The sequence below is a fragment of the Ovis canadensis genome, chromosome 5 (assembly GCF_042477335.2).
Source record: "Ovis canadensis isolate MfBH-ARS-UI-01 breed Bighorn chromosome 5, ARS-UI_OviCan_v2, whole genome shotgun sequence".
NCBI classification, from domain to species: domain Eukaryota; kingdom Metazoa; phylum Chordata; class Mammalia; order Artiodactyla; family Bovidae; genus Ovis; species Ovis canadensis.
In genome coordinates, this window is record NC_091249.1 from 57305315 (window position 1) to 57333254 (window position 27940).

The 27940-nt window shown below is 42.1% G+C and overlaps 1 protein-coding gene across 2 annotated transcripts in view; it reads left to right on the plus strand.

The window, feature by feature from the left end:
- Nucleotides 1-13581: 13581 nt before the first annotated feature.
- HSPA4 (heat shock protein family A (Hsp70) member 4) overlaps nucleotides 13582-27940 on the plus strand; it is a 49540-nt gene continuing 35181 nt past the window's right edge. Inside the window, exons 1-3 of one of the 2 annotated variants that reach the window (XM_069589776.1) lie at nucleotides 13582-14200; nucleotides 23547-23604; nucleotides 25425-25565. In XM_069589776.1, the coding sequence (XP_069445877.1) occupies nucleotides 14094-14200; nucleotides 23547-23604; nucleotides 25425-25565 (306 nt within the window). In that variant the 5' untranslated portion in view covers nucleotides 13582-14093. Of the gene's footprint in view, nucleotides 14201-23546; nucleotides 23605-25424; nucleotides 26901-27940 lie in introns of both variants that reach the window. The other variant, XM_069589777.1, reaches the window with a different exon arrangement.

Genomic DNA, 27940 nt, shown 5'->3' on the forward strand with positions numbered 1-27940 from the left:
ACTCTTGCCTGGAAAATCTCATGGACGGAGGAGCCTGGGAGGCTACAGTCCATGGGGTCGCAAAGAGTTGGACACGACGAAGCGACTTCACTTTGTTGTTTAGTCGCTAAGTCGTGTGTGACTCTTGTGACCCCATGGACTGTAGCCCACCAGGCTCCTGTGTCCATTGGATTTCCCAGGCAAGAATACTGGAGTGGGTTGCCATGTCCTTCTCCAGGGAATCTTCCTGATCTAGGGATCAAACCTGTGTTTCCTGCACTGGCAGGTGGATTCTTTACCACTGAGCCCCAGGGGAAACCCACCTAAAAGACTACCCTACTCTTTTAGCGGTTTAGTTGCTCTTAGGTTCCTGCCCTAGGTCATACCTAGATATGATGTTGGGCACCCTTTTTAGGTGCCCACTGGAAATCCCATTACACCAAGTAGCTCATGATTCTACCAAAGATATATGGGTTGCTGTAAAGGGTGGTCACATTATAGATGACATGACCTCTCTTACTCTCTTTCTGGCAATCAATAACCTTTCTCATCTCGCAGATCCAGTTCCCTCTGCCCTTCTCATCCCCCCTAGTCCCTGCACATTACCTAGTGAAGCTCTCTGGAAAGTGAAGTGAACGCCCTCCCCTGTGTATGTTTATTTCAAAGCCCTCCCAAGCTTATCTGGATTCCTCAGTGCTCTAGAATTCTGCAACACAACATTTTTCTTTCACTACATCAGCCCTGTAAGACATTTTGTGGGGTGCCTTTCTAGCTCATGATGACAGTTCTCTGAGACTGGAATTAGTGACCCTGTATTCCCAGGTGTGGGTTTTCCATGGTGGCTCAGTGGTAAAGAATCTGTCTGCCAGTGCAGGAGACTCAGATTTGGTCCCTGGGTCAGGAAGATTTCCTGAAGATGTATATGGCAACCCACTCCAATATTCTTGGCTGAGAAATCCCATGCACATAGGAGCCTGGTGGGCTACAGTCCATGTGGTTGCAGAAGAGTCGGACACAGCTTAGCAGCTAAAACAACAAAGTCCTAGGTGTATTTGACTGAACCAGCTTTGACCAAGCTGGACCAATTAGGTTCTCTTACCTGGCAATTTTATAGTAGAACTGAAGGTCTTCAGTTTTCATCTCTGCATAGGGCTGGGCTTGAAACATGTGCATTCAGAACTCTGAGCAGCCACTTCATAAAGAGAGAGAAATTGGGTCTACAGAGAAAGAAGTGTATTAAGATACTTTTAGCTGCAAGTAATCAAAATCTTAAATCAAAAGATTTTATATTTGCCTGAGTGTGTGTAAGGCTCTGTCAATCATCCCAGTTTCTTTAGTCTATGCTGATGGGCCTGTGTGGCACAAGCTCAGTAGAGATGTCCTCAGAGGACCCTCTGGTCCCTGATTGGTGGGGGGGAGGTGGGCCCAGCTCAAGCTCGACCTTCCTTCTCCACTGCTGCCTTTTGTTACACGGCTGTCTCCCAGCCAATAGCCTTTATGTGTGAGGTCTGGTGAAACGGTCCAAGTTCAACCACCTATTTCAATGTGCAGTAAATCCAGGGGAAATACTTGTTTCCTTGTCACACCATACTACTTCCTGCTTGCTCTCTTCAGTTTTCTTTTCTTTTGTTCATATTTGCCCTCCTTTGTTCAAAGGGAAAATTGGCTAGCATGCTGCCTCAGCAAATGGCCAACTAAGGCATAGACTGGAGGTCTTTCCTCCTCATGGACCACCCTCCAGTCTTTGCATGGGTCTCCTTTCTCACTCATTTTCCTTGGAGAGACAGCACCTTCTGTCCCTCTTCTACTGGGAGGAGAAAGTCTCTCCTCATCATGAAGTAATTCTGCATTGCCCAGAAAGTCAGTCACTGTGTGCCCTTCTCTCCTCCTCACTTTACAGAGGCCTGGAGAGCTGGAGTGAGGAGGAGGCTGCAAATGTCTAGGCTGTTTTCTGTCTGCTCTCTTGGGGAGGTGCCCGGCTCCAATTACTGGCAATTTTCTTAAGGGTGTAGGTTAGTTCGTACTTTTTTGTCCTCACCTGTGAGCCCTAATCACCAGCTCTGGGACAACTGGGAAAAATCTCAGGCACAGCGACAACCATCTCTAATTTTCTCGAGCAATTGCTATGTGTCAGGCAATGTACATTTTATAGTAACCATTTTATTTATGCGTCACATCAGTCCTGCAAGGTAGACAACGGATCAAGGCAACTCAATGAGAAAAGAAGTCCTTGTGATTGTGATCTTCCTTGGCCCGTGATGGGGTTATGTCTCGATAAACCCATCATAAGTTGAAAATATAATATAAGTCAAAATGCATTTAATACAACTAACCTACCAAACACCACCACTTAGCATACCCTGAAAGTGTGAAAGTGTCAGTCATTCAGTCGTGTCCGACTTTTTATGACCCCATGGACTGTAGCGCTCTAGGCTCCTCTGTCCATGGAATTCCCCAAGCAAGAATACTCCAGTATTTGATTTATCAGGAACATATTCTTGCATAAGGTTTGAGGTAGCGATCTAAAATTTTCTTCCCAAAAGGCTAGCTAATATCCCAACATCATCCCTCCCTCACTATCATGAAATGCCATGTATCCTATACTGAATTCTCATACTAGGATTTGTTTCTGGAATTCTACTTCTGTTTGTCCATGTCTTTTCTGCTATAGGATCACAGTTGTAATTATTACTGCTTCATTATACTGTGTTCCCTCTTGTAGTTCTGACATGATGGTTCTGCTACCGGCAACCACGGCTTTAGTCAAGAGAGAGAGGCAGGCAGGGCAAGTGCCCAGCCTTGATTCACAAGTACCAGCAACTCTCAAATATTGCAGTGCTTTAGGAAATTCCATTGAAGATTTTAGAGAAAGGCACTCACGTAAGGAATCTGAAAATGAAGCCTGAGTGGTATGTGTTTGTGATTGAAGAAGGGGGGGTGGTGGGGAGCTCATTCATGAACTTCCACTCCATCGTGTAATTTTACTTTCTGTTCATTTACATGGAGATGCCAGGTTGCCACTGTGTCCTTTCTGGTGTGGAAGAGGATTTTGCTTTTAGAGAAGTAAATGTCACTCCACTGACATTCTAAATGATTGGAAGAGAACTTTTAGCATGGTAGGGCCTTCTTGGGGCTCTGGGTCTCATCTCATTTAGGGGTAAGATGATAAGCCAAAGACAAGTATGCTACTCCTTCCTGAATTCTTACAAGTGCTAACATTATTGGAATAAAAATAAGATATCCCAAGCTCTGCTCACTATCACAGACCACTGAACCAAGTAAGGATATTAGGTTGAGATCTTTAAGGTCATTGCTTTTTTTCAAAAGTAAACTTTTGCCTTCAGTGGAAATGGCACACAATGTAACCATATTTAATAGACTAAATAGTATTCCTAAAGGGCTTATCATCCAGTTCTGAAGAATGACTTATTACGCACATTTTTACTCTTTGCGAGTACCCAATTCTTTCAAAGCATTTCAAGAATACATAAAGTTCTTCTCATGGTTTTGTTTCATAGTACCTCCATAGTGGACACTTCTTCTGGTTATCCTCTTTTCAGACTTGTCTTTGTCTTGCCTGAAAGAGAAACTCTGATGCTTTCAGTGAACTCAAGTCATCCCTTCTCTTGTTTCAGCCTGCTGTTGCTATTGCTGCTGCCTTTGGCCTTGGGGATGGATTCCTGTGCCAGTGCCAGGAAAACTTGTTAGTCATTCTCCTCTGAGTTAAGGTTTGCACTGCTGGTGTTCGAGTGTCAAACTGTAATCGTCTGTGATATATTTAGAATTTGAACTCACATTGCATTTGAACATTCGCTGCATGTCCACAAGAAAATAAATGGTCGTCCTTTAGTTGTGAAGCCATGCCTGGGCAGAATGCCATATAAAATTGTTCATAATAACACTGTTCATAGTAACACTGATTCTTTATCAAATTATAAATATTCACACTCCAGATTCCTCTTCAATCAGGAAACCTGAAAAGCAAATCATTATCATGGGGCCCAGGGCCTTTTAAAATTATTGTCCTTGAGTCTTAAAGCAAGAAGCAAAGAGCATTCTGTCCTGAGACAAAGGAGCTGTATTTAGCTGAAGGGAAACCAGCACAGGATACACTGAGTCCTGATGAATTTGATACCTTAAACAAAAAATGATAAAAAGAGTTTTGCAATTTGTAGAGGAGAGATGCCAGCTGCTACTAGGGCAGGATAGCTCCCTGCCGGGGGGTCCCTCTGTACTCAGGAACAGGACAAGCCAGAGCAAAACTGGACTGAGCAGGTCAGAGTCATGTTTCTGTCCTAAGTGGACCAGACCAACAGGCTGGACTTTGGGGGTGGAGTTGAAATGTCAGCTGCTAAAGGTGGAAGGCGGCTGAGTCTGGGGCTGGTTGAGGAGAGGGTGGAGTTTATTAGGTAAGGAGATTGTGAGTCAGGTCAGGAGAATTACCAGTGACCAAGGGAACTAGATGAAGGGGTTAAATTTTCCTGATGATATCAGCTTGGTGGCCTGGAGAATTCTGTGTAAGTGTATCCAGCATTTTAAGATTATAAAGAGGGAAAGAGCTGGGATTGATGATATTGCAGGACATATGCATAAGAGTAATCAGCCCAAATAAGGGAAAAGAGTGAGACTTTGGGGAAGGGCCTCAGAGTGACAGCATAGCGCTACTATGTAAGCAGACTGTATGATAGAAGGAGGAAGGACACTAGGATTTCAGCCAATTTGGAGTTAGAGGTGAACTGTAATGGTAGTTTCTATATCAAAAGAGTGTTCTGATTAGAAAAATGCTTAAGGGGGAAAAAATCGAGAGACTAAATTGTGCTACATGCTCAGACACTCAGTCGTGTCCAACTCTTTGCGACCTCATGGACTGTAGCCCACCAGGCTCCTCTGTCCATGGGATTCCCAGGCATGAGTACTGGAGTGGGCTGCCATTTCCTCCTTCAGGGAAATTGTGTTATACTACTCTTCATACTTATACTTGTTATATTTCCATTTGTACTTAAAATTAAACAATGTTTAAACAGGTTTATTTTAGGCTTTCTCAGAGCCTTTAAAATGACATTATTAACCTCAATATCTCATGGAATGCAGCTTGGGAAAGGCTGGTTTAACTGAATTTTAAAAAGTGAGTGAGTGAAAGTCTCTTGGTCGTGTCTGACTCTTTGTGACCCCATGGACTGTAGCCTACCAGGCTCCTCTATCCATGGGATTCTCCAGGCAAGAAAAACATGAAAGTAAGGAAAGTCTTCCAAAAGGTCTGTAGTGAATGACTCTAGATGAATTAATTTCTCTTAATCTTTTGTAGCCTGGAGTCCTGCAGTCCATGGGGTTGAGAAAAGAGTCCTACACAATTTAGTGACTGAACAACAACAATTCTTTTATTTTACATATTTACTCTAATACTTCTTGGTGGCTCAGATGGTAAAGAATCTGCCTGCAATACAGGAGATGTGGGTTTGATCCCTACATTGGGAAGAGCCCCTGGAGAAGGACATGGCAACCCACTCCAGTATTCTTGCCTGGAGAATTCCATGGACAGATGAGCCTGGTGGACTACAGTCCATGGGGTTCCAAAGAGTTGGACACAACTGAGAGACTAACATTTTCACGCTAATGAGGCTTTATAAAGAACACGAGCTTAAAGAAAGCAGTGGTATAGTTATAGGAGGCCACTTTGAAATCAGAGTTTTAAAAGTTATGTGACCTTGACCAAGCTCTTTAACCCCATCAGGTCTGTTTTCTCATCTTTAAAATTGGAAAATAACGCCTACCTAATGGGTTTGCTGTGAAGATTAAATAGATTATACCCAAAATACCTCAGCACAGATACCCAAACAACTCAGCACAATGTGGCACATACTGTAGGAACTGGAGATGGAGTAATTACCATTATTCCTGAGTTGTTCGAATTTTAGAGTTCAAGAAAGGAGCGCTGGTTTGTTGCCAAAATCTTGGCTCTCTGTGCGCCAATGCCAAACAGAAATATGGAGACAGAGTTATGGAGGAGAAAGAGAGAGTGGCTTTATCACTTTGCCAGGCAAAGGGAAACACAGTAGGCTAGTGCCTTAAGAACTCTGCCACCCGCCCTGTGCCTTCACTCCCTGGTAGGTTGGGGGAGAGGTTTTATGTATATAGTTAGATGGAGTATGCGATGAGGATCAAGGCAGTAACAGTTTTTCATCCTTTCTTATGCAGAGTTTCAAAAGGATGGGGTGGCTGAAAATATGGGGGGTCTCAGGTAGTCTCATCTCCTAATCTTGTGAGTCTCTCTGGTCCCTTTAGTTTTGCCTCTCGTGGTTTTGCTTCTGCTTCTCCTTTAATCAGTAAGCGTTCTGCCCTTTGGAACTCAGAGAAGGTCACGGAGGGTTGAGTCTTGCTGACAAGCAATGGGGGACAAAAAGGCCTTCATGCCCAGGAGTCCCTCTGGGCCCTGCTTGACATCAATTTGATGAAGGGACCTGGTCTACTCACTGTGGTACCAGGGAAGTCAGAAACCACCATTATCTGAGCGTGCAGCTTATTTGTGAAACAGATAATTCCAGAAGCCACTGCAGAATGTAGGACAGGGCTCCACTGGACACCTGGTAGGGAAGATTATGAATTTCCAACTGAATTTTGTCTTATGGTGAGCAGGCTATGAACACTGTATATTTAAAATAAACAAACACTTAACTGCTTAGAACAAAATATATTCATTAAAAATTTTTTCTAAAAAATCTTTATTTATGGCTGCACTGATTCTTCATTACTGTGTGCAGACTTTCTCTAGTTGTGGCAAGTGGGAGCTACTCTCTAGTGGCAGTGTGTGGGCTTCTCATTGTAGTGGCTTCTCTTGTGGACCATGGGCTCTTGGGCCCACAGACTTAGTTGCCTGGTGGTATGCAGAATCTTCCTGGACCAGGGATCAAACCTATGTCCCCTGCACTGGCAGACAGATTCTTAACCACTGGACCACCAGGGAAGTCTATATTCAATTATTGTGTCAGAGAAAGGCATTTAACAGGTTCCTTCTAAAATACTCAAAATGCTCTGCTAAACGAAAAGAACTTGTGCTACACCCATGGTATCTTTAACATTAAATATTTTGGCAACCTTACTGCTTTACAGTTGATTCTTGGCAACTTGTCCCTTTATTCTTTGAAATTCTTAAGTAACTTTTTTTCTGACTTCATTTATTTAAATATCCCAGAATAGCCTCTTGAGCTATAAGTTTGATGATCAGGGAAACTATTTTTAGCAGGATGAGCACTCTGTGTGACGGATGTTAGCTATACTTTATTTTGAGAAGGACAAATTGTTAAAAGGATTGATAGGGTATTTTAAACTAAAAGCTGTGCCAAGGCAAATAAGGCAGGTAGATATGAAGTTTGAGACAGATCAAGGGTGTGTTTTTGCCAGTTTAGCTTAAGGTTGTCGAGGCCTCCCACAGGATAAAAGACAGAGAGGCCACAACCCAGACATAGTGATCTTTTAGTTAGTTTAGACTCTTCACCCTAGGGTAGGCTTGTTTACCGAAAACTGGGTTCTACTTTTGGTGGATGTTGAGCTAAAAATCAACCAAGCCAAAGATGGGGAGAAAAGAGGATTTATTACATGCAGTTAGAATGGAGAACACTGGGGATATCTTCTAAAACAGTGTCTCCCTGAACAGCAAAATTGCGGAAGTTTTAAGCTAAGGAAGGGTACATGCATATCCATGAAAAGCCTTGTGTAGTGTATGCATATTCATGAAGGGGCTTGAGCTGAGAATTCTCGACATAGAATTGAGACACATTGTGAATGAAGCCACAAGGGTCAGAAAAGAAACGTCATCATTCCATCCTCCACCTGGGCAGGGGCCTTAGTTCCCATAGAACTCAAAAGATGTGTATCAGATTATGTATGTCCTTTGAGAAGGAACCAGGACTCTGTTTTCTACTGCTGAACTTTTGTTTCTTGACTAGTTTTCCTTTATTCCTGCATTCCCTCACTTTCCTTATGATAATATGGTTAATTACTGAGACTTGTTTGAAAAGGGCAAGCATTGTGCCCAGTTCAGTTCAGTCGCTCAGTCGTGTCCGACTCTTTGTGACCCTATGAACTGCAGCACGCCAGGCCTCCCTGTCCATCACCAACTCCCGGAGTCTACCCAAATCCATGTCCATCAAATCGATGATGCCATCCAGCAATCTCATCCTCTGTCCTCCCCTTCTCCTCCTGCCCTCAATCTTTCCTAGCATCAGGGTCTTTTTCAATGAGTCAGCTCTTTGCAGCAGGTGGCCAAAGTATTGGAGTTTTAGCTTCAGCATCAGTCCTTCCAATGAACACCCAGGACTGATCTCCTTTAGGATAGACTGGTTGGATCTCCTTACAGTCCAAGAGACTCTCAAGAGTCTTCTTCAACACCACAGTTCAAAAGCATCAATTCTTCTGTGCTCAGCTTTCTTTATAGTCCGACTCTCAAGTCCATACATGACTACTGGAAAAACAATAGCCTTGACTAGATGGACCTTAGTCGGCAAAATAATGTCTCTGCTTTTGAATATGCTATCTAGGTTGGTCATAACTTTCCTTCCAAGGAGTAAGCGTCTTTTAATTTCATGGCTGCAGTCACCATCTGCAGTGATTTTGGAGCCCAGAAAAATAAAGTCAGCCACTGTTTCCCCATCTATCTGCCATGAAGTGATGGGACCTGATGCCATGATCTTCATTTTCTGAATGTTGAGCTTTAAGGCAACTTTTTCACTCTCCTCTTTCACTTTCATCAAGAGGCTCTTGAGTTCTTCTTCACTTTCTGCCATAAGGGTGGTGTCATCTGCATATCTGAGGTTATTGATATTTCTCCCAGCAATCTTGATTCCAGCTTGTGCTTCTTCCAGCCCAGCGTTTCTCATGATGTACTCTGCATATGAGTTAAATAAGCAGAGTGACAATATACCGCCTTGACATACTCCTTTTCCTATTTGGAACCAGTCTGTTGTTCCATGTCCAGTTCTGTTGCTTCCTGACCTGCATACAGGTTTCTCAAGAGGCAGGTCAGGTGGTCTGGTATTCCCATCTCTTTCAGAATTTTCCACAGTTTATTGTGATCCACAGAGTCAAAAGCATTGTGCCCAGGCATAGGTCAAAAAAAGTCTTCCACCAAAAATGGCTTCTCTTACATCAAGAAAGCCATGCTTGGTTCTTTTTCTCCACGAACTGCCCCCCTCCCCCACCCAGTCTGCTTACAGAAACCAGTCTGGTTTCTGTTTGTCCAGTGCTTAATAACCCAGAGTAGACAGATGGAGACAGGACTCTGTAATAAGCAAGTTCAATAATATCTTTGGTGTTACTGATATCTGTCTAGGTGGGAAAAAAATAGGAGATAGAGGAAGGATGGTTAAGTGAAACAAAATATACATAAGAAAACTTACCATATAACCATTTAAAAAATTCATTTATTTTTATTTAGTTATTTTTGGCTTCACTGGTCTTCATTGCTATATGTGGGCTTTTCTTTGTGGTGGCTTCTCTTACCGCAGAGCCTTGGCTCTAGGTTCAAGGGCTTCAGCAATTATGGCTTGCAGGCTCCAGACTGTGGGCTCTGGAGTAGTTGGGATGCATGGGCTTAGTTGCTCCATGGCATGCAAAGATTGAACCCGGGTCCCCTGCACTGGATCACCAGGGAAGCCCCATTATAACCACTGTAAAGAGCACAAATCAGTGGCATTATGTATGTTTACACTGTTGTGCAACCATCACCACTATCCATTCAGAACTTTTTCATTACCCCAGACCGAAACTGTACCTATTAAACAATAACTCTCTAACCCCAACTACCAGCCAGCCCTTTGCACGCACATGTGTGTGTGGGTGTGCGCTCAGTCTCCTCTGACTCTTTGCAACCCCATGGACTATAGCCTGCCAGGCTCCTCCATCCATGGGATTTTCCGGGCAATAATACTGGAATGGATTGCCATTCCCTCCTGAAGGGCATCTTCCTAACTCAGGAATCAAACCTGCATCTCCTGCACCAGCCAGCCCCTAGTGACCACTATTCCATTTTTTTTAAAGTTTCTTTTCCCAGTATTCTATTTTCTATCTCTATGAATTTGCCTAGTCTAGGCGCCTCGTGTAAACATAGTCAATATTTTTTTTTTATGTTTAGCTTCTTTGACTTAGCATGGTGTTTTCAAGGCTCATTCATATTGCAGTGTGTTAGGATTTTGTTCCTTTTAGTCTGTATAATATTGCGTCATAGGTGAATTTGTTCTTCAGTCACTTTAACTCTGTGATTCTATGGACTGCAGCATGCCAGGCCTCCCTGTCCTTCATAGTCTCCTGGAGCTTATTCAAACTCATTAAATCAGTGGTGCAATCCAATCATCTCCTCCTGTCGCCCCCTTCTCCTCCTGCCTTCAATCTTTCCCAGCATCAGGGTCTTTTCTAAAGAGTTGGCTCTTCACATTGGTGGTCAAAGTATTGGAGCTTCAGCATCAGTCTTCCAGTGAATATTCACGATTGATTTCCTTTAGGATTGACTGATCTCTCCTTGCTGTCCAAAGGACTCTCAAGAGTCTTCTCCAAGACCACAGTTCAAAAACATCAATCCTTTGGTGCTCAGGCTTCTTTATGGTCCAAATCTCACATCCATACATGACTACTGGCAAAACCATAGCTTTGACTATATGGATCTTTGGTGGCAAGTAATGTCTCTGCTTTTTAATATGCTGTATAGGTTTGTTATAGCTTTTCCTCCAAGGAGCAAGCTTCTAAGTCTTTTAATTTCATGGCTGTAGTCATGATCCACAGTGACTTTGGAGCCCAAGAAAATAAAAATAAAGTCTCTTACTGTTTCCATTGTTTCCCATCTGTTTGGCATGAAGTGATGGGACCAGATGCCATGGTCTTCATTTTTTTAAAAATGTTGAGTTATAAGCCAGCTTTTTCACTCTCCTCTCTCACGTTTGTCAAGAGGCTCTTTAGTTCCTCTTCATTTTCTGCCATAAGGGTGGTGATATCTGCATATCTGACGTTATTGCTATTTCTACTGGCAATCTTGATTCCAGCTTGTGCTTCATCCAACCTGGCATTTCATATGATGTAGTCAAGGCTATGGTTTTTACAGTGGTCATGTATGGATGTGAGAGTTGGATTGTGAAGAAGGCTGAGTGCTGAAGAATTGATGCTTTTGAACTGTGGTGCTGGAGAAGACTCTTGAGAGTCCCTTGGATTGCAAGGAGATCCAACCAGTCCATTCTGAAGATCAGCCCTGGGATTTCTTTGGAAGGAATGATGCTAAAGCTGAAACTCCAGGACTTTGGCCACCTCATGCAAAGAGTTGACTCATTAGAAAAGACTCTGATGCTGGGAGGGATTAGGGGCAGGAGGAAAAAGGGACGACAGAGGATGAGATGGCTGGATGGCATCACTGACTTGATGGATGTGAGTTTGAGTGAACTCCGGGAGTTGGTAATGGACAGGGAGGCCTGGTGTGCTGCGATTCATAGGGTTGCAGAGTTGGACACGACTGAGCTACTGAAATGAACTGAACTCTGCATATAAATTAAATAAGCAGGGTATAGATGACAGAGGATGAGATGGCTGGATGGCATCACTGACTCGATGAACGTGAGTCTGAGTGAACTCTGGGAGTTGGTGATGGACAAGGAGGTCTGGTGTGTTTCGATGCATGGGGTCGCAAAGAGTCGGACATGACTGAGCGACTGAACTGAACTGATACCACGTGCTAAAAAAATTCATGCATCAGTGGACATTTGGTTACTCCCAACTTTGACTGTTGTGGTAACACTGTGAATAGGGGTGTATAGCATCTGTCCTTGCCCTCTTTTTGAAAGGTTTTCTTTCTGTCTTTACACCTCTTATTATAGCCTGAGGGCACACTCTGTACTTGTTTTTGAAGACAAAAACAGGTATGAAAAAAACAAAACAAAACAGGTATGAGTCAGCCAAAATTTGAGAACCATGTGGTGATTCCTTCCTGACTCAGTTGGTAATGAATTCACCTGCAATGTAGGAGACCCAGGTTCCATCCCTGAGTTGGGAAGACCCCCTGGAGAAGAAAATGGCAACCTCCTCCAGTATTCTTCCTGGGAAATCCCATGGACAGAGAAGCCTAGTGTGCTACAGTCCATGGGGTCGTAAACAGTAGGCTACATCTTAAGGACTAAACCACCACATGTGGTAGCTAATGAGTTTAAAGGCACACAACCTGGGTTTTAGGCATTGCTCCTAGAGACTGAGGAGCCTTCTTAGGTAGCAGGTATGAAATAAAATTCATATTTTATGGCAAAATAAGAAAAATTCAAACATAAAAAGCTTTCTCTGCCTCTCCCCTCCCAATTATGAGTGGCTCAAACTTGCTACCTGTCACTGGGACTCCATTTACTCCTTTACCTACTCTTGTGACCAGCTGGATTTGGGTTTTAGGGGACTTAAGCTCCTAAAGGTGACTTTGGCCACCTCATGCATTCCAAGAGTTGACTCATTGGAAAAGACTGATGCTGGGAGGGATTGGGGGCAGAAGGAAAAGGGGACGACAGAGGATGAGATGGCTGGATGGCGTCAACGACTCGATGGATCTGAGTTTGAGTGAACTCCGGGAGTTGGTGATGGACAGGGAGGCTTATTCAGTGTCAGCGGGCCTTAAATAATCAGAGTAAATACTTAAAACAAGGTGCTGTGCTTAGTCAGTCGTGTCCGACTTGTAACAAGACATCACAACAAATCAGTGGAGACATGGAGATTCAGACTCCATGTTTTCTGAGCTTTCAGCAATTCATCAGAAATGCTGAATACTTAGAATTGCTTCCTGATTGCCAGGTGGCTTCCCCTCCACACCTTGAAGCCACTTTCAGAAGCTTCTCTCTTCCAGATGCCCAAGCAAGTAAGGGGCCCTGAAGATTCAGTCCCGTTCAGTTCAGTCGCTCAGTCGTGTCCGACTCTTTGCGACCCCATGAATCGCAGCACGCCAGGCCTCCCTGTTCATCTCCCGGAGTTCACTCAGACTCACGTCCATCGAGTTAGTGATGCCATCCAGCCATCTCATCCTCGGTCGTCCCCTTCTCCTCCTGCCCCCAATCCCTCCCAGCATCACAGTCTTTTCCAATGAGTCACCTCTTCGCATGAGGTGGCTACCTTCAGTTTCATCCTGCCACTTACCAGGAGCATATCATCTATTTCTGTGTGTCAGGAATCGAGTTCAAGACTTGTGGTTAGAATGGGTTGGGGGCTGAAAGTCTTATGTGCTGTAGGCCCCTCAATCTGACCTAACTGCAAGAGTGGTTCAGAAAAGGGTGCGACAAGGCTGACGAACAAAAAACAAGGTGGAGTCCTGGCCTCCGGTGCAGAGGGCACTGTCTTTGACAGAGCTCGATCGAACACTCTGCTGAGGGTCGCGTTTCAAAGGAGGCCTCCTTCGCCCAGTAACCTTCCCCAAGCAGAGGAGATGAGAAGTCCCTCTGGACTTTGAAAATCATTTTGCGATCCCACTTCCCTACACAAGGTGGGGCGTAGGAGGTGCCACAACCAGAACTTCCTTTGAGATAAAGAAAAAAGACGGAAGTAGGCCAGAAGCACTTCCTCAGTTTTTGCCTCAAACCTGCTCTCCCTCGTACTTTCTACAGGAAAGGAGGTGCTCCACTGCTCTTTACCGCTGCAGGGAGTGCTGCGGAGCGTTCTGTGCGCAGGCTCAGTGACCAGCTCCGCCTCCCAACTATCTTTCGGCTTCCCCGTCGCTCCTCTGTATCTTGGGCCTGGGCTTGACGCACTCTTGTACGTAACTGGGGGGCGGAGCCTCAGGAAGAAAGGCAGCTGAGACGGGGTCTCGCGAGAACATTCCCTCTCAGTTCTCGCGCTGCAGCTTTACTCTCGTCGCAACGAGATCTTTCGAGATCTTCTCCGCCCCCGCTACCGGCGCCCACTGTGCGGCCGCTGAGCCGGAGCCGGCCTGAGCAGTGCCCTCAGCGCGGCCCTCTTTCCAAGACCGTAGGCTCTCGCGTGGATCTTCGCACGTCCCCCACTATCCCAGGTCCCCCTGTCCCACGCGGCCAGCTTTCTGCGCGCCAGCCCCGCCGGGGTCCGTGTCTTCTCTTGCCGGCCGGACCTGGGCTGGAGCCTGAGCTGTAGCCGGCGCCATGTCGGTGGTGGGCATAGACCTGGGGTTCCAGAGCTGCTACGTCGCTGTAGCCCGCGCCGGCGGCATCGAAACGATCGCTAATGAGTACAGCGACCGCTGCACGCCGTGAGTGTGGGCCAGGCTAGCCGCGTGCACTGGGGGTGGGGAGGTAGCGCTTGTCCGGGCTGTGACCCTCGCGGTTTGGGGAACGCGGACCGGCCAGTCACCTCCGTTCTGAGCCGAGGCTCCGGTTGGTAGGGGAACCCCATTGGGTTTTAGGTCATTAGGGGCTGCGACCCTTCTTGTGGGTCTGCGCTAAGGGCGACGCCTTTTTTCTGTGACCGGCCGGCCGAACAAGGGCTGTGAGTGGTTCCTTGGACTAGCGGAGGCCATGGGTAGGAACTGGAGGGAAGGCAGGCCTGGGATGTGGGATGGACCGAGACCCTCTTTTAGAAGGCACATTGTAGGCGCGGAGTGTACTAACGTTTCTTCAGGCCAGCACAGAGTTCGGGGCTATGCACACAGCAAGCGCTTAATAAAAGTTTAATTGAACCGCTTCTGGCATCTGCCGGCAGGCGTAAGACCTTGCAGCGGCCAGAGTCCCACGTGAGTGGGGGTGGGGTGGCGCCCGGAAGAGAGGGAGTCGGAGCACCGGAGATCTCAAGATTGGCTTGGCACGGAAAGATTCAGAAAAAGATATAATAAAATCGATGCCTTTTGGATACCTTTGCATTCACTTTGGCTTTTCACGTCGCTTCAGTAGTGTATTGAACTGTGTTTTGTCATTTTCTGCTATCCTGTGCGCATCCACCCCAACAGCGTTCCACTTTTACGGTAATATACATTCCAGCCAGGGTGTTGGTCCCAATTGTTAATGAATGACTCAGGGGCTCACTTTGGCTTTTAAAAGAACCTATAGTAAGTTATGGGACCAATAAAGACACAGCACTAAAAAAAATAATGACTCACCCACGTTTTTCCTTGCATAGGGTAAGTAAGAATCTACTTGTATTCTTAGAGGTACCTTTCAATCATTGTCTTCCTTTTGGACAAAATCTTTTAAGAAGTTTCGTATTATTTGTTTGGTTCTCATTGTGTCTCATTAAGGGCCTCTGTTCTAAGGCTCCTTTTTTGCCCTGATTTTTGTTAAGCTTCGGTGATAGATTTCTGGCCAACTCAATTGCTCCGTTTACCAAACTGACAACATTTTCCTTAAACCTATCAGATTTCTACCTCTTATTTTAGACCTAACCCAAGTGCTTCCCCGAAAACCCATCCCAGATTCAAAATCTCAGTTTGATGTTCCTTTCTCAATTTTGTAGTTTTTAACAGCATTAATGAGATATAATTCACATACCGTACAGTTAATTAACTCTTTAAAAGTGTACAATTGATTTTTAGTGTAGTCACAATTGTGCAGTTATCAACACAATTTTAACGGTTTCTTTTCCCCACAAGAGAAACCCTGTACTCATTAAGAGCCACAACCCAATCCCCCACCCTCCCATCTTCATAGTTTGTAATAGTGCGTCTAATTTGTATTTCCAGGCAAGTGTATTGTACACGAAGTTTTTTAAGTATTTAAGCATTAATTTCCTATTTGTTACTGTCTTTCTGGATCCTGTTGTGCTTCATCTGTAGAGATAGTTTTCCTCAAGAAGTTAAAAGGACTAGAGCACTGAGTTAATCATGTAACTTTTTGGTCTTTTTACCACCTAGAAGTGAGCATATTTTATTTAGCTCCAAAGGTAAGAATATCAAGTATTAGAATGAAATGTTCCTGACCTTTCTTTTTAGCCTATTATGATGCCCCATCTTTCTCCTTTAGACAGATAGGAACTGTAACAGAATTACCGTGAATCTCATTATTTGGAACTGAAAGAGTTGTTTCAGGAAAGGATAGATAGACCATGTAATTGTGACAAAGAATGTCTGTTTAAAAATAGTTTTCCTTATATCTCTTGGAAACTTAGATGCCATATGTTCAAGTAATTTTTGAACTATGATCTTGATTAGCTTCGATTTCTGCCTTGGAGTCTTTGGTTAAGTAGAACATGGGGGCAGAAAGGTTGATTTTTTTTTTTAAAGTAATTACCAAAGCATGGATTTATACCTCAAACATACAGAGGGACTGATGTAGATTTGCTTGAGTGTGAGAGTGGAATGAAATGGAGGGTTGGGTATGATGAAAGTAATGCATTTCAGATGAGATCAGGAGCGTTCAGAGTGGTATGGCAGTAGATATAACTCATTTCAGTGTGTGGGTACGACAGGATTTGATTTCCATTTTTGAGGGGCTAGTTGAATTTTACCTGGAAGAGATCCTTGCTTTCTCAGCAAATAAGATCCTTCCATCATGGACACATGGCTGGTGGGCAAAGCCAAATGTTAAATGTATAATTACTGACTGTGGTAAGGACCCTGATGGGAAAGTATGGAAAACAGTGATGGGGGACCTAATTTAAGTGGATATGAGGGGTGGTGGAAGGCATTCTTAAAAAAGTGTCATGTAAGATGTAACCTGGAGGATGAATAGGGTTTTACAATGGAGATCTGTGGTGGGAGTGAGCAACAGTTGTTTAGGCAAAAGAAATAGCAGGTGAGGAAGACCTGAACTTGGCACGTTTGACTCTACTGGGGGGCTTTTGGCCTTTTGAAATGTTGAACTGAATGTAGAGAGAGGTTAGGCAGGGTGGGTTAGATCATGGTAAGGCATTGCAAATCATAGATTTTTATCTAGGTGCTGTGGGAGGTGATTCAGTTGATACTTCAAAAATGTGATTGGCTTTTTTTTGTGGAGAGTGGATTTATTTGAGAAGAGGGAGAGAAGCCTGTTGCACCCGAGGATACTTATGAGGCTACTGCAATATTTGGTCCACGTGGGAGTTGCTGTTGCTCTCCACTGGCATGGAACCGGGAGGAAAGTGTGGGCGGCTTAGAGATAAACTGTGGAGTTCTAAATTATGAGTGTTGACATTTTATGACCATAGGCTTTGGTATAAGATGGAAAGCCTATTTTTATATTTAGTTGGATTATTATAATAGGAAGAGTACAACCTTAAAGCTTTGGAATTGAAATGTTAACAGACTGCCAAACTTTACAGGAGTGAGTTGGACTGCATTATGCAGAGTTTATAGGGTAGAGATGAGTTACCTAAGAAAAGCATTCTGTGTATGAATAATTTATATTATTTTCATGGACTTAGTTCCTAATAGAACAATATATTAGGAATTTGAAGAGATGAAATTGTCAATAAGTACCTTTGAGAGGGAAAGCTGAAAATAAGTATAGGTTCTGGTTAACTGGCAGATTAACTTCTGATATGTTATTTGTGCAAGAAAAGCGTTCCTCTCTAGACTAAATGTCTTTAATAAATGTTGTAGATCTGTGTAGAGCTGCAAGATGACTTGGATCTTTTGGGTTCAATGAAAAGGAAAGTTGATTTGTTAACTAAAGCTTTAGACTACTTACACTTCCCATATATAATTGTGAAGGTTATCAAAGTAGTTTTAAAAAAGACTCAGGAACTAAAAAGCTTGTATACAGAATTGGTGGGCATAGTCTACAGGAGCTTTGTCATCAGGTTCTAAATTGGATTTCCGATATTATAACTTTTTTCCTGACTTAACAAAATACTTGTTTGCCACAACAACAACAAAATAAAGTACTAAGTAAAATTGTTTCTTATCTAATTATTTGCTGTTATATACATATATATATATCATTTCATGACTTTTCTAGATTTATACAAATATAAATATATGTATATTTATTTATATTTGTAAATGTACAGATATACCCGTATAAACAAATAGGATCATACAGTATTTTGTAACTATTTCACTTATGTTTTAGACAACTTTCAGAGTCAGTAAATACGAAGTCACCTCAAGTATATGAGTCCATATTATGACTTGAACATGCTTTACTCAAATGTTGGGGTGGTTTCTAAATTTTTGCAATTAGAAATAATCTTCAACAAATAGTCTTTTATATTTATGTTTGCATGTTGTACTTTTATTTTTGTTGGATAGATTTCCAGATGTGGTTGGACAAAGGATATATATATGCCTAGAATTTCAGTGCATATTGCCTGAATACTTTACAAAAATTTAAGAGATTAATTCACACCAGGAACATAAGTGATTTCTCTGTTTCACTGGAATTTGTGAGGATTATGAGTTAAAATTACATAAAGTATTTAGAATACTCCCTAAGTGTTTGTTAATACTGCTTTTATTACCTTTTTGTATTTTTTATTATTTCTCTTTATTAACGGACTACATTGGGACAGTAAAAGGAAATGTATGGAACTTTGCCTTTAGCACTTATCAGATATGTAGCTTTTAATGTTCAAATCTTATTGACTCAGGAGTTTAGTTCTTTAGAAACTGCATAGCTTGCAAGTATGAGTTCTGTTTGATACTGTTTTGGGTACTTTCTAGCTCAGGGCTAAGACAGTGGTCATGGGATACACTAATTAATGTAACCATTTTCATGCCAGTTTCACCATTATCTCTTATTTAATAGTCTAAATACTCTTGTAGGTTCTCTGTAAAACTCATTTTCTTATATTGTTTAAAACACTGAATTAGAGCAACAGCTGTCTTCATATCCTGAGAACAGTTCTACACACACATATAAACATGAAGCTACCTTTTAAGGATCTGTGCTGGTTGCAGCTGTTGGTAATATCCTATTAGAATGTGCATAAATGTTTGGTCAGTGGTATCTCATACCCAGGAAGGAGAACAACATTGTTACCTAGTTTAAATGGATAATTTTTTCTAGGACTTAAAGATTAGAACAGAGATGTCTTGAACTTGATTTTTGATGTCAACCTGTAATTTGGAATGGAGGAAAAGTAGTATCAGTCAAGTAGCAAGTGTCTTGAGTACTACTGTTCTTAGCAGCGTTAAGTTAGCCTTGTGTGGAATATAGAGGAAGTGTAAGATAAAGAGCCCTGCTGTGGAGGGCTCTTGCAGTCAGTCTAGTTGGAAGTATGAAAGCAACAGTAAATAGAATAAGGGTAGAGTATAATTATGGGTGAAGTTATTAAGTACATACCTTAATTAAGTACAAGTTAAATGGAGAGGGAGCATTAGTGGGGGATGGGTGATATGGAAAGGCAGGACTGGGACTTGCAAATAGGGTTAGAATAACGGAGCCTGGATTGGGACAGTCTCAGTGAAGGCATAGAAGTAGGGATAAATCTAGAGGGTTTGGTAAGCATTACAAAAGTATGTTTATGGATAGGATTTGGAGTTTGAGAGTCCTGATTTTGAATGCTGGACTCTAGTTATGTTTCTAGGCACATAACGACTTTATTCAATTCTTCATTTACAAAGTAGGGTCAGTAATAGTTCTTTTCTCAGAGTGTGTGGGAGAAGCAAATGTAGAATGCTTAGTGCACTGCCTGGCATAGAAAGGTTCAGCAATGAAAGCTGTAGAACAAGAGAACTTGACCTGCTTGGATGAAGGGCTTCCTGCCATACATGGGGATTCCATATAGGCTGTGTGCAAATTTTGTCCTGGTGAGTGGTAAGTGGTACATGTTTACTTTAAATATCTGGTTGGCTATCAAAACTCGGACAGAATTATTCAGTTACTGAAGATTTTAGAGCATGTTTGTTGAGAAATTTACTGGGGGTATGTAGCTTCTGTTTTTAAAATAATTACTTATTAGGATTGCATAGGAATATTTACCTAAATGGTAGTGGTGGCCATTTATGGGGGGAGGGTTTTGGTTGTGGAGTTGCTGATAATACTTACTTTATTCTTTACACTTTGCTAATTTTCTGCAATGAGATTGTTCTAGTGGTGGCCCCAGTATCTGAGGTAATCTTTTTGGACCCTTTTCATATTTAAGTATTTGTAAGCTTGTAGTTGAAAAACCTCTGCGGTTAGTGGCTGTTTAACATACTGATCTCATTCAGTTGTCCTATTGAGAAGGAAATGGTAGAATTTTTATTTCTTACGATTTAAAGATGACTGAGTGGGTTTTAGTAAATAGTTTGAGAAGGTGAAGTAGAACTTTCAGGGCAAACTATTTGGTATATTTTCATCTTGTTTTGGTCATCTGCTCAGCTTGTGGAATCTCAGTTCCTTGACTAGTGATTAAACCCAGGCCACTGCAGTGAAAACCCTGAATGCTAACCACTAAGCCATTGGGGAACTCCTTAGTTGGTATGTTTTTTGTATAAAACTTGCAACTGTTGGAGGATTAATAATAGCTAATATTATTTATGATGTGCCAGTCTCTGATAATAAAGCCCTTTATAAGTGGATCTCTGATACCTCAGTTGGTACAGAATCGGCTTGCAATGCAGGATCCGATTCGATTAGGATCAATTCCTGGGTCGGGAAGATCTGCTGGAGAAGGGAAAGGCTATCCACTCCAGTATTCTGGCCTGGAGAGTTCCAATGGATTGTACAGTCCATGGGGTCCCACAGAGTTGGACACGACTGAGCGACTTTCACTTTCAGTTTCAAAAATGGATCAACAAATTTAGTCCTTAGAGCAACCATATGTAATCCTCCCTATTTTAGAGATGAGCAAATTGAATTTCAGAGACGGTAAATACCACAGGTCACACAGCTTGAAAGCTAGAGAAGGGATTCAGACAGACTCATACTGTCTAATTCTAGAGCCTGAGCCCTTTTTTTCCCCTTCAAACTGTACATATGTTGTACTCAGTCAAGTTGATAGAGTGGAAAAGCCAAGGATTTCTTTCTGTAGTGTAATAGTTGGCTTGTTACAGAACTTGTTTTAGAATGTAAACGTTATATAATAATATATTAGTGATTTTCTACAATATGACAAGAGTGTGAACTCTGCCAATACTTTACAAGAGCTATGCTTTGTTTGAGGTGTGTGCTATATTATGTGGTAAAGATTGGTGTTCCATTAGTAAGATTTGATTGCTTTGTAGCAGAAGTGGGGAACTGTTTGTAGCATGTGCATACATAGACAAATAAGAGGATGAATAATTTGAACTGAGACAGACTTGTATTCGGCCTTTCAAAATCTATGAGACACTTGCAAACTATTACTGTTAAGGATATGTCGTTTTTAAGGGTAGGTGAAAATGTTAACTGACTTCAAACAGAACATTGCTTGGAGCATCTCTGCACAGTAGAACATTGCGTGATGGTGGACATTTGCATTGCCCAAAGTCCAGTAAGTTGTAAGAGGTTGAAGTGACTAACTTTTACTTGAGAGGAATTGGGAATGCATCACAAACATCACAAAGTGTGTGCTGTTTCTGGGAAATGAGTGAGATTTAGAAGGACCAGGGCATTTCAGGTGGTGAGAGTGATAGAGCAAAGCAGGAAGATTGGAAGACTGCCTGACTTGTGTTGAGGCACAGTGTGCATGAGATGCAGCTGGAAAATGGGAGTGGGGTTGGAATTATGAGAGGCCTTAAGTTCTGCATTAAGGAATCTGGACCCTATTTGATGGTAATTCATTTTGTTTGGAAGATAAGTAGAAGCAAAACAGTTACCAAGGTAGAACAGAAAATTAAACCTTCAATAGGACATACAGTAAAGTTGGGGACATTAATTTTTTCATGCTTAGAGCTTGTCCTGTTTTGAGGAGATGAAGGTTTGAAAACGGCTGCAGGAAACAAAGATGAATAATATGGGCTTTTAGTTTTGTTGGGATACATCTTAGAAATTCAGATCTGATGGCTTTTGGAAAGATGTTTGTTTGCATGTATAGGCTAGAAGCAGTGGAGAGGGTGAGTGGAGTGGATGAGATTACAGTGGGCAGTTTCCTAAAGGGCTCTATGGGCTGTGATATGCATGTGTGTTCAGTCACTCGGTCGTGTTTGACTCTTTGCGACCTTATGGACTGGAGCTCTCCAGGCTCTTCTGTCCATGGGATTCTCCAGGCAAGAATACTGGAGTGGGTTGCTGTGCCCTCCTCCAGGGGATCTTCATGACCCAGGGATCGAACCCACGTCTGTTATCTGCCACATTGACAGGCAGGTTCTAGCACCACCATAGGAGAGACAGGTAAGTGTAAGTACTCAGGAAATTTTTTTTTTAAAGTGATAGGTCGTCTGTTTGCAGGAAGGCTGATCTTGACACCTGTGCTTCTTGAAGGGCTCTCCCAGCATGTTCCTGGCCTGTAGAGCTTAGAGTTCTTAGGAAATCTCATGAGATCCCAGACTGTGCTGTATGGATACAGGGCATAGCTGCCTATAACTGCTCTGGGACTTGGAAAGGGCTGTTGAGGCACAGAGTAAGTTTATCTAAGTGAAATGGTTCTATTTAATTGTGTCAGATTTGGACCAAGGCAGTATGGTGCCAGAGCTTTCATTCCTCCTCATTCCACTAAATTAGAAAAATTAGGGGTCCAGGGAGGCTAGGGAGATGAAAGCTAGCTAGTGGAGAAATGATCTATAGTCCTGACTCCTGTTGTTTTCAGATTTTATGACTTGGGGTGCATTTACCTATAATACCTTTTTATGGACTCAGTTTCCTCTTCTATACGGTAGAAATAAGATAGGGTGCTTATGAGGATTAAATAAGATAGTGCACATAAGCAATTTATTACTTTAGTAATTATGTAGGAGTAGAAGGGTTTACTAACCTGAGGGGGAAATGGACTCTGGGAACAACTTTGTCTTTTAGAATTTTTTGGGTGGCATGGGTGAATTTGATCTTAGTTTGAGAGAAATCTGCCCCTGGAAAGGGAGGCAACATAAGAATATGAGAGTAAGGGGAACACAGGCAAGGGAAACACAGGGAGAAGCATAGAGGCCGTGATAACAAAGGCATCAACTCCCAAGTATAACTGACTTTCTAAGCTTAAACACGGTATTTTAAAGTATTTATACCTTTAAGCAGGTATAAATTTTGCTTTCTAAAATAAGTGTCATATAGGTGAAACCAGCAGGCAGTATATGAATTGATTTGGAGGAATGTGTTCAGAAGTGGGAATGAAGTTCCTTGTCAGAAATTGTCTTTTTTTAAAAAAAGAAAAATTGAGTCCTTGAAAACTAGTAGAAAAACAACTTCCCATATATTTACAATAAGATAAGAGTTGTTTTCAGGGCTTGTAGACTACTTTCTTGGCGAAGTTATGAGCTGTTTCTAAAACACAAAGAACATTTAATTGATGTGTTAATATGACAGCATATTATTTTATGTTGGAATTTTGAACACCAGACTTGAAGAATTAGAGGATAGTGGAGACTGGTTTAGTCCACCTTTCTCTAGTATTTTAGACAGATGGTCATATCAGACTTGTGCTTCAACATCTCAGTGACAGAATTCCCATTGTTCTAAGAAGCAGTGCATTCCGTGGACAGTTTTACTCAGTAGAAAGGTCAAAATCATAGACTTATTGTGTGCAGTTTAAAAAACAGGGCTTTTTGGCTGAGGCTCAGAAATCTTGTCTGCTTTGGTTTTGGATAATGTTGCAGTAAGGTTTAATGCTTAAATGTTTGTTTTATCTTTTAGGGCTTGCATTTCTTTTGGACCTAAGAATCGCTCAATTGGAGCAGCAGCTAAAAGCCAGGTAGAGTTCTGCTTTTTTTTCTTACTTATTTCTGTGGTTGATCCATCCTTCACATGCAGGAGCTCTTTTCGGTGCCCATTGTGTGTGGAGCACTGGGAGCCCCTACGTGTACAACTGAGAGACAAACCTATTCTCATGTACCTGAGTGAGAAGCAAACAGCTTTTTAAAATAGCACGAACAGTGGTCTGTTTAATGCAAACTACCAGGATGTGTTTTACCTAGACACTGTTAATGCAAGGTTTTACTTGTTCCTGAGTTGTTGTTAACAATTTTTCCCCCCGGATATTTAAAATAATCGGTAAAATCTGTCTTGTTGAATTTCCATCTTACTCATATTTAGGGTCAGTGTTGTCTCTAGATTTGACCTTGTTGATCAGGGTTCTCAAGGAAGGAAAGCATACTTGGAGAAACACATTTACCATTAGTTTACTTTTAAACCAGGAGCCTGACTTATTTGCTTGTTTCTCAGTAAGCAGAGCAGCAGAACTTGAAGAGTTGTATTTTTCTCAGTGCCTGAGGTTGCTATAAAATTAAGGAGTTCCATGTTAGATCTTTCTATAGTCCAGTCTGGAGCAACATAATAGAATGATAACTGTCTTTCTGGACCAGTCTGGGCCTAAGATTTATAAGCCCCCACCAAATGGTGCTTAACCAATTGATTTTTAATTAAATTGGGTGTTTTATAAGTTGCAGAAAGTTCAAGATGTTTTAGGAGACAGCAGGTAGCAAATACAGAGCTGTTTTGGTTTTAAACTTGCTTTCATTATTGAGAATAGTTGTTATACTAAACTGGCTGCCTAGTTCTAGGTTGACATAGTTATTGTGGTATTGAATTTCTTGGCAGCTTACTGAAGCAGAGCCTGACTTTGGAGGTTTCATATTGTTTTACAAAAGAACTTCTGTTTGTGCCTTTGACATATTGGATTCAGAGGAGCTCTGTTGTTGTTTTTCCTTGGGACTTGTTGCACTCCTGCATTGGGAAGAAGAGTCCATAAGTCTTGAGCAGAAATTCATTTTCAGTTTTTGAATATCTTTGCCAGCATTTTTTTCATAAAGTACAGTAGTTTTTGTTAGAGATAAATTAGGAAATGCAGGTGTACGAGTATAAGGCATTTAGAAGTTAGCATCCTACCACTGTCCAAAAATTACTGTTACTATCTTAATGTGTAACCTTTTATATTATAAGCATGTAAGTGTTTTTCTCCCCCACTCTAAGAAGGTGACATCATAGCATATAGATACTTGTCTCCAGACTTCTAAAATAATTTGTCCATTGTATGGATAGACTATAATTTATTTACTCATTTCCCTGTCATTGACCCTCTAGGCTCTTTCCAGTTTTCTGTTGTGATAAATAATACTGTGTCAGTTTATCTGCATTTGTCTTTGTGGGCTTAGTGTCATCTGTTTTTTCTTTATGGTAAGTTTCATTCACTAGAATAACTGGATTAATATATACTGTTGGATTGACTCCTGGGAAGTTTGAATCACAAACTACAGGTAATTTTTAAAAGATGAAAATTATTTAATATAAAGGTTCATTAGAAGTATGAAGGGTAATGATCTGTCTTACTGAGGAAGTAAGACAAACTGGGCTCTGGTCCTAGCCTGCCACTATGTGACCTGTATAGGTTCATCACTCCTCACTTCAGAAGGCATCATTTAGAAAGGTTTAGTGCTGGAGGAAACAAACTAGGAAGGAAAGGTTGTGGCATGAAAAGGATTCTAATTTAATCCTGAGATTTTTGAATCTCCCCCCCAATTTAATTGCTGTTATAATAGTCTTTCTACTCTTTAACTCTGATATCCTTTCTCTTAGGTAATTTCCAATGCAAAGAACACAGTCCAAGGATTTAAAAGATTCCATGGCCGAGCATTCTCTGATCCATTTGTGGAGGCAGAAAAATCCAAACTTGCATATGATATTGTGCAGTTGGCCACTGGGTTAACAGGTATAAAGGTAAGGTTCTGAAGATAATGCCTTATGATTGAAATACAGTATTTTATGTTATCAGATCAGTGTATAGAAGTGAGTAGCCATTCCCTCCTCTAGGGGATCTTCCCAACCTAGGGGTCAAACCCAGGTCTCCCATACTGCAAGTGGATTCTTTACCAGCTGAGCCACAAGGGAAGTCCAAGAATACTAGAGCGGATAGCCTAACCCTTTGCCAGCAGATCTTCCTGATCCTGGAATCGAACTGGAGTCTCCTGCATTGCAGGTGGATTCTTTACCAACTGGGCTATCAGGGAAGCCCTTGAGAATGTTATCAGATCAATATATCATACCATTCTAGTTTTAAGTTGTAATGAAAATTGTTACAAATGCTTTGGAAAGTCTTGCTGGTGAAGACCATTTGGCAATGGTTTTTTAAATGATCTGGCTTTTATTTGGGAGCCATAGGTAGCACTGTTAATAGGGGTTGGACAGATAGGTGGTGATGATGTGACGTTAACTTCTTGTCTTGTTTTCTAATGCAGCAGTCTTCCCAGTAGTCTTTCTGTTATGATTTTAGTGAGTGATCACTGGAAGAGCAAGAAAAGAAATCAACTTTAAAGTTACTCCCAGATATGTAGTCATACTCTTGACAGTAGGATTGGAAAGCGGTGGTGTTTTTTTGGAGAAAAGGGAGTTTAGTCTTTGCTATCTCTGTAACATCTAGGAGAATCTCTTTGTGAAGCATGATGTGAGCTGACCATTCGAAAAAGATGAGAGGCTGAGCGATGGGTATGGTGAACACATCTGTCTCTTGCACTCAGGTGGTAAGAGGAATCCAGAAGTATGTTTGAGCTTTCCAGACAACTGAGTTTAGAGAAAGGAGATTTGATGTTTGAGACACCCCATTTGGAGAACTAAGGATCATGGGAACAGGTTCAAGTCCAAGAGATGTTGAAAATCGTGGGAAAAAGATAGTCAGTTTTGCGGTTGTAACTGAGAACTCAGTTGAATTTGAAAGTAAAGAATTCTGATAACTGAAAAATGATCACTGGGTTTACTTAGGGTATTTTCAGCAGTAATTTTTTAAAACAGTTTTAAAGGGCCTAATGATGGATAAGAAGTGCAGAGGAGGAAAAGAAATGGAGATGAGGAAATGAGGATTACTTAATAGTTATGGAAGAAATAGGGTGGGCATTGGCAGATTTAGTCCGAAGAGCCAAGGGAGGAAGAGACTAGGGAGAACACCTGTGGATCCAAGTATGAGGCTGGAGGAATTTTGGAAGACTTAAATGAGAAAAGAAGAGGTAGCCTTGAAAGAGGCTCACCGGGAGGATTATTTTCCCATCTATATTCAGTAAGGTGAGAAACTGTTCTAAACCAGAATAAATTATGGTTGGGTTTGGGAGGGAGAAGGTGAGAAGATGGTGTTCAAGGTGGAGCAGGAGCTAAAAGTACAGAGTTGACATTTTTGGTCTGTATTGTAGTTGGGAAGTATGGACGTGGAATAGGACCTTACCTCAGCCAGTCTTTTCTGCATTTACAGTTTGAAACTTGTCAGAATTTCATACCTTTATGCAGGGTGTAGGATATCTTGAAGGTGTCAACAGTTATTTATTTTGTCAGGTGTGTCCTTGATGTTGGGGCTAAGACAGTGAATAGTCAGTTTAGTCGCTCAGTCGTGTCCGACTCTTTGTGACCCCACGGACTGCAGCATGCCAGGCTTCCCTGTCCATCACCAACTCTTGGAGCTTGCTCAAACTCAGTTCCATCGAGTCAACAGTGAACCGATCTGACAAAAACTATTACCTTAGATTGGATCCTAATTGAGGTGATGATTATAAAGTCAACACAGTGAGCAAAGTAAAATATACATAGTATGTCAGATGGTAAAATAGTTTCCACCACCAGGCCCTTTAATGGAGGGGCAGTGCGGTTTATGGGGAGCTATACACCAGTTCGCTTCTTCCCAGGTAGTTGTCTTAAGTTTTGTTGGTGGTCAGAACATACCATTTACATAGTGGTCTTCATGGATGCCAGATGAAAGTAGTAGTGACCCTACAAGAGACTGAGTCAGACTTGCCTGTGAGTGTCCAGGAGTCTCTGGAGGAGATGTGGGTCGGCGGTGGCCTGCTGCAGGGTTGGGGACACTGAGTGTGGCAGTGCAGGCATGGGACCTTTTGAAGGAGGTCAGCATTACCTTCATTACTTCCGCCACAGTTTGATCTCCCAAACAGTTCGGTCAAACAACAGGGAGGGAACACAGCCCTGCTCATTGACAGAAAATTGGATTAAAGATTTACTGAGCATGGCCCTACCCATCAGAACAAGACCCAGTTTACCCCACAGTCATTGTCTCCCATCAGAAGCTTCCCTAAGCCTCTTACCCTTACCTGTCAGAG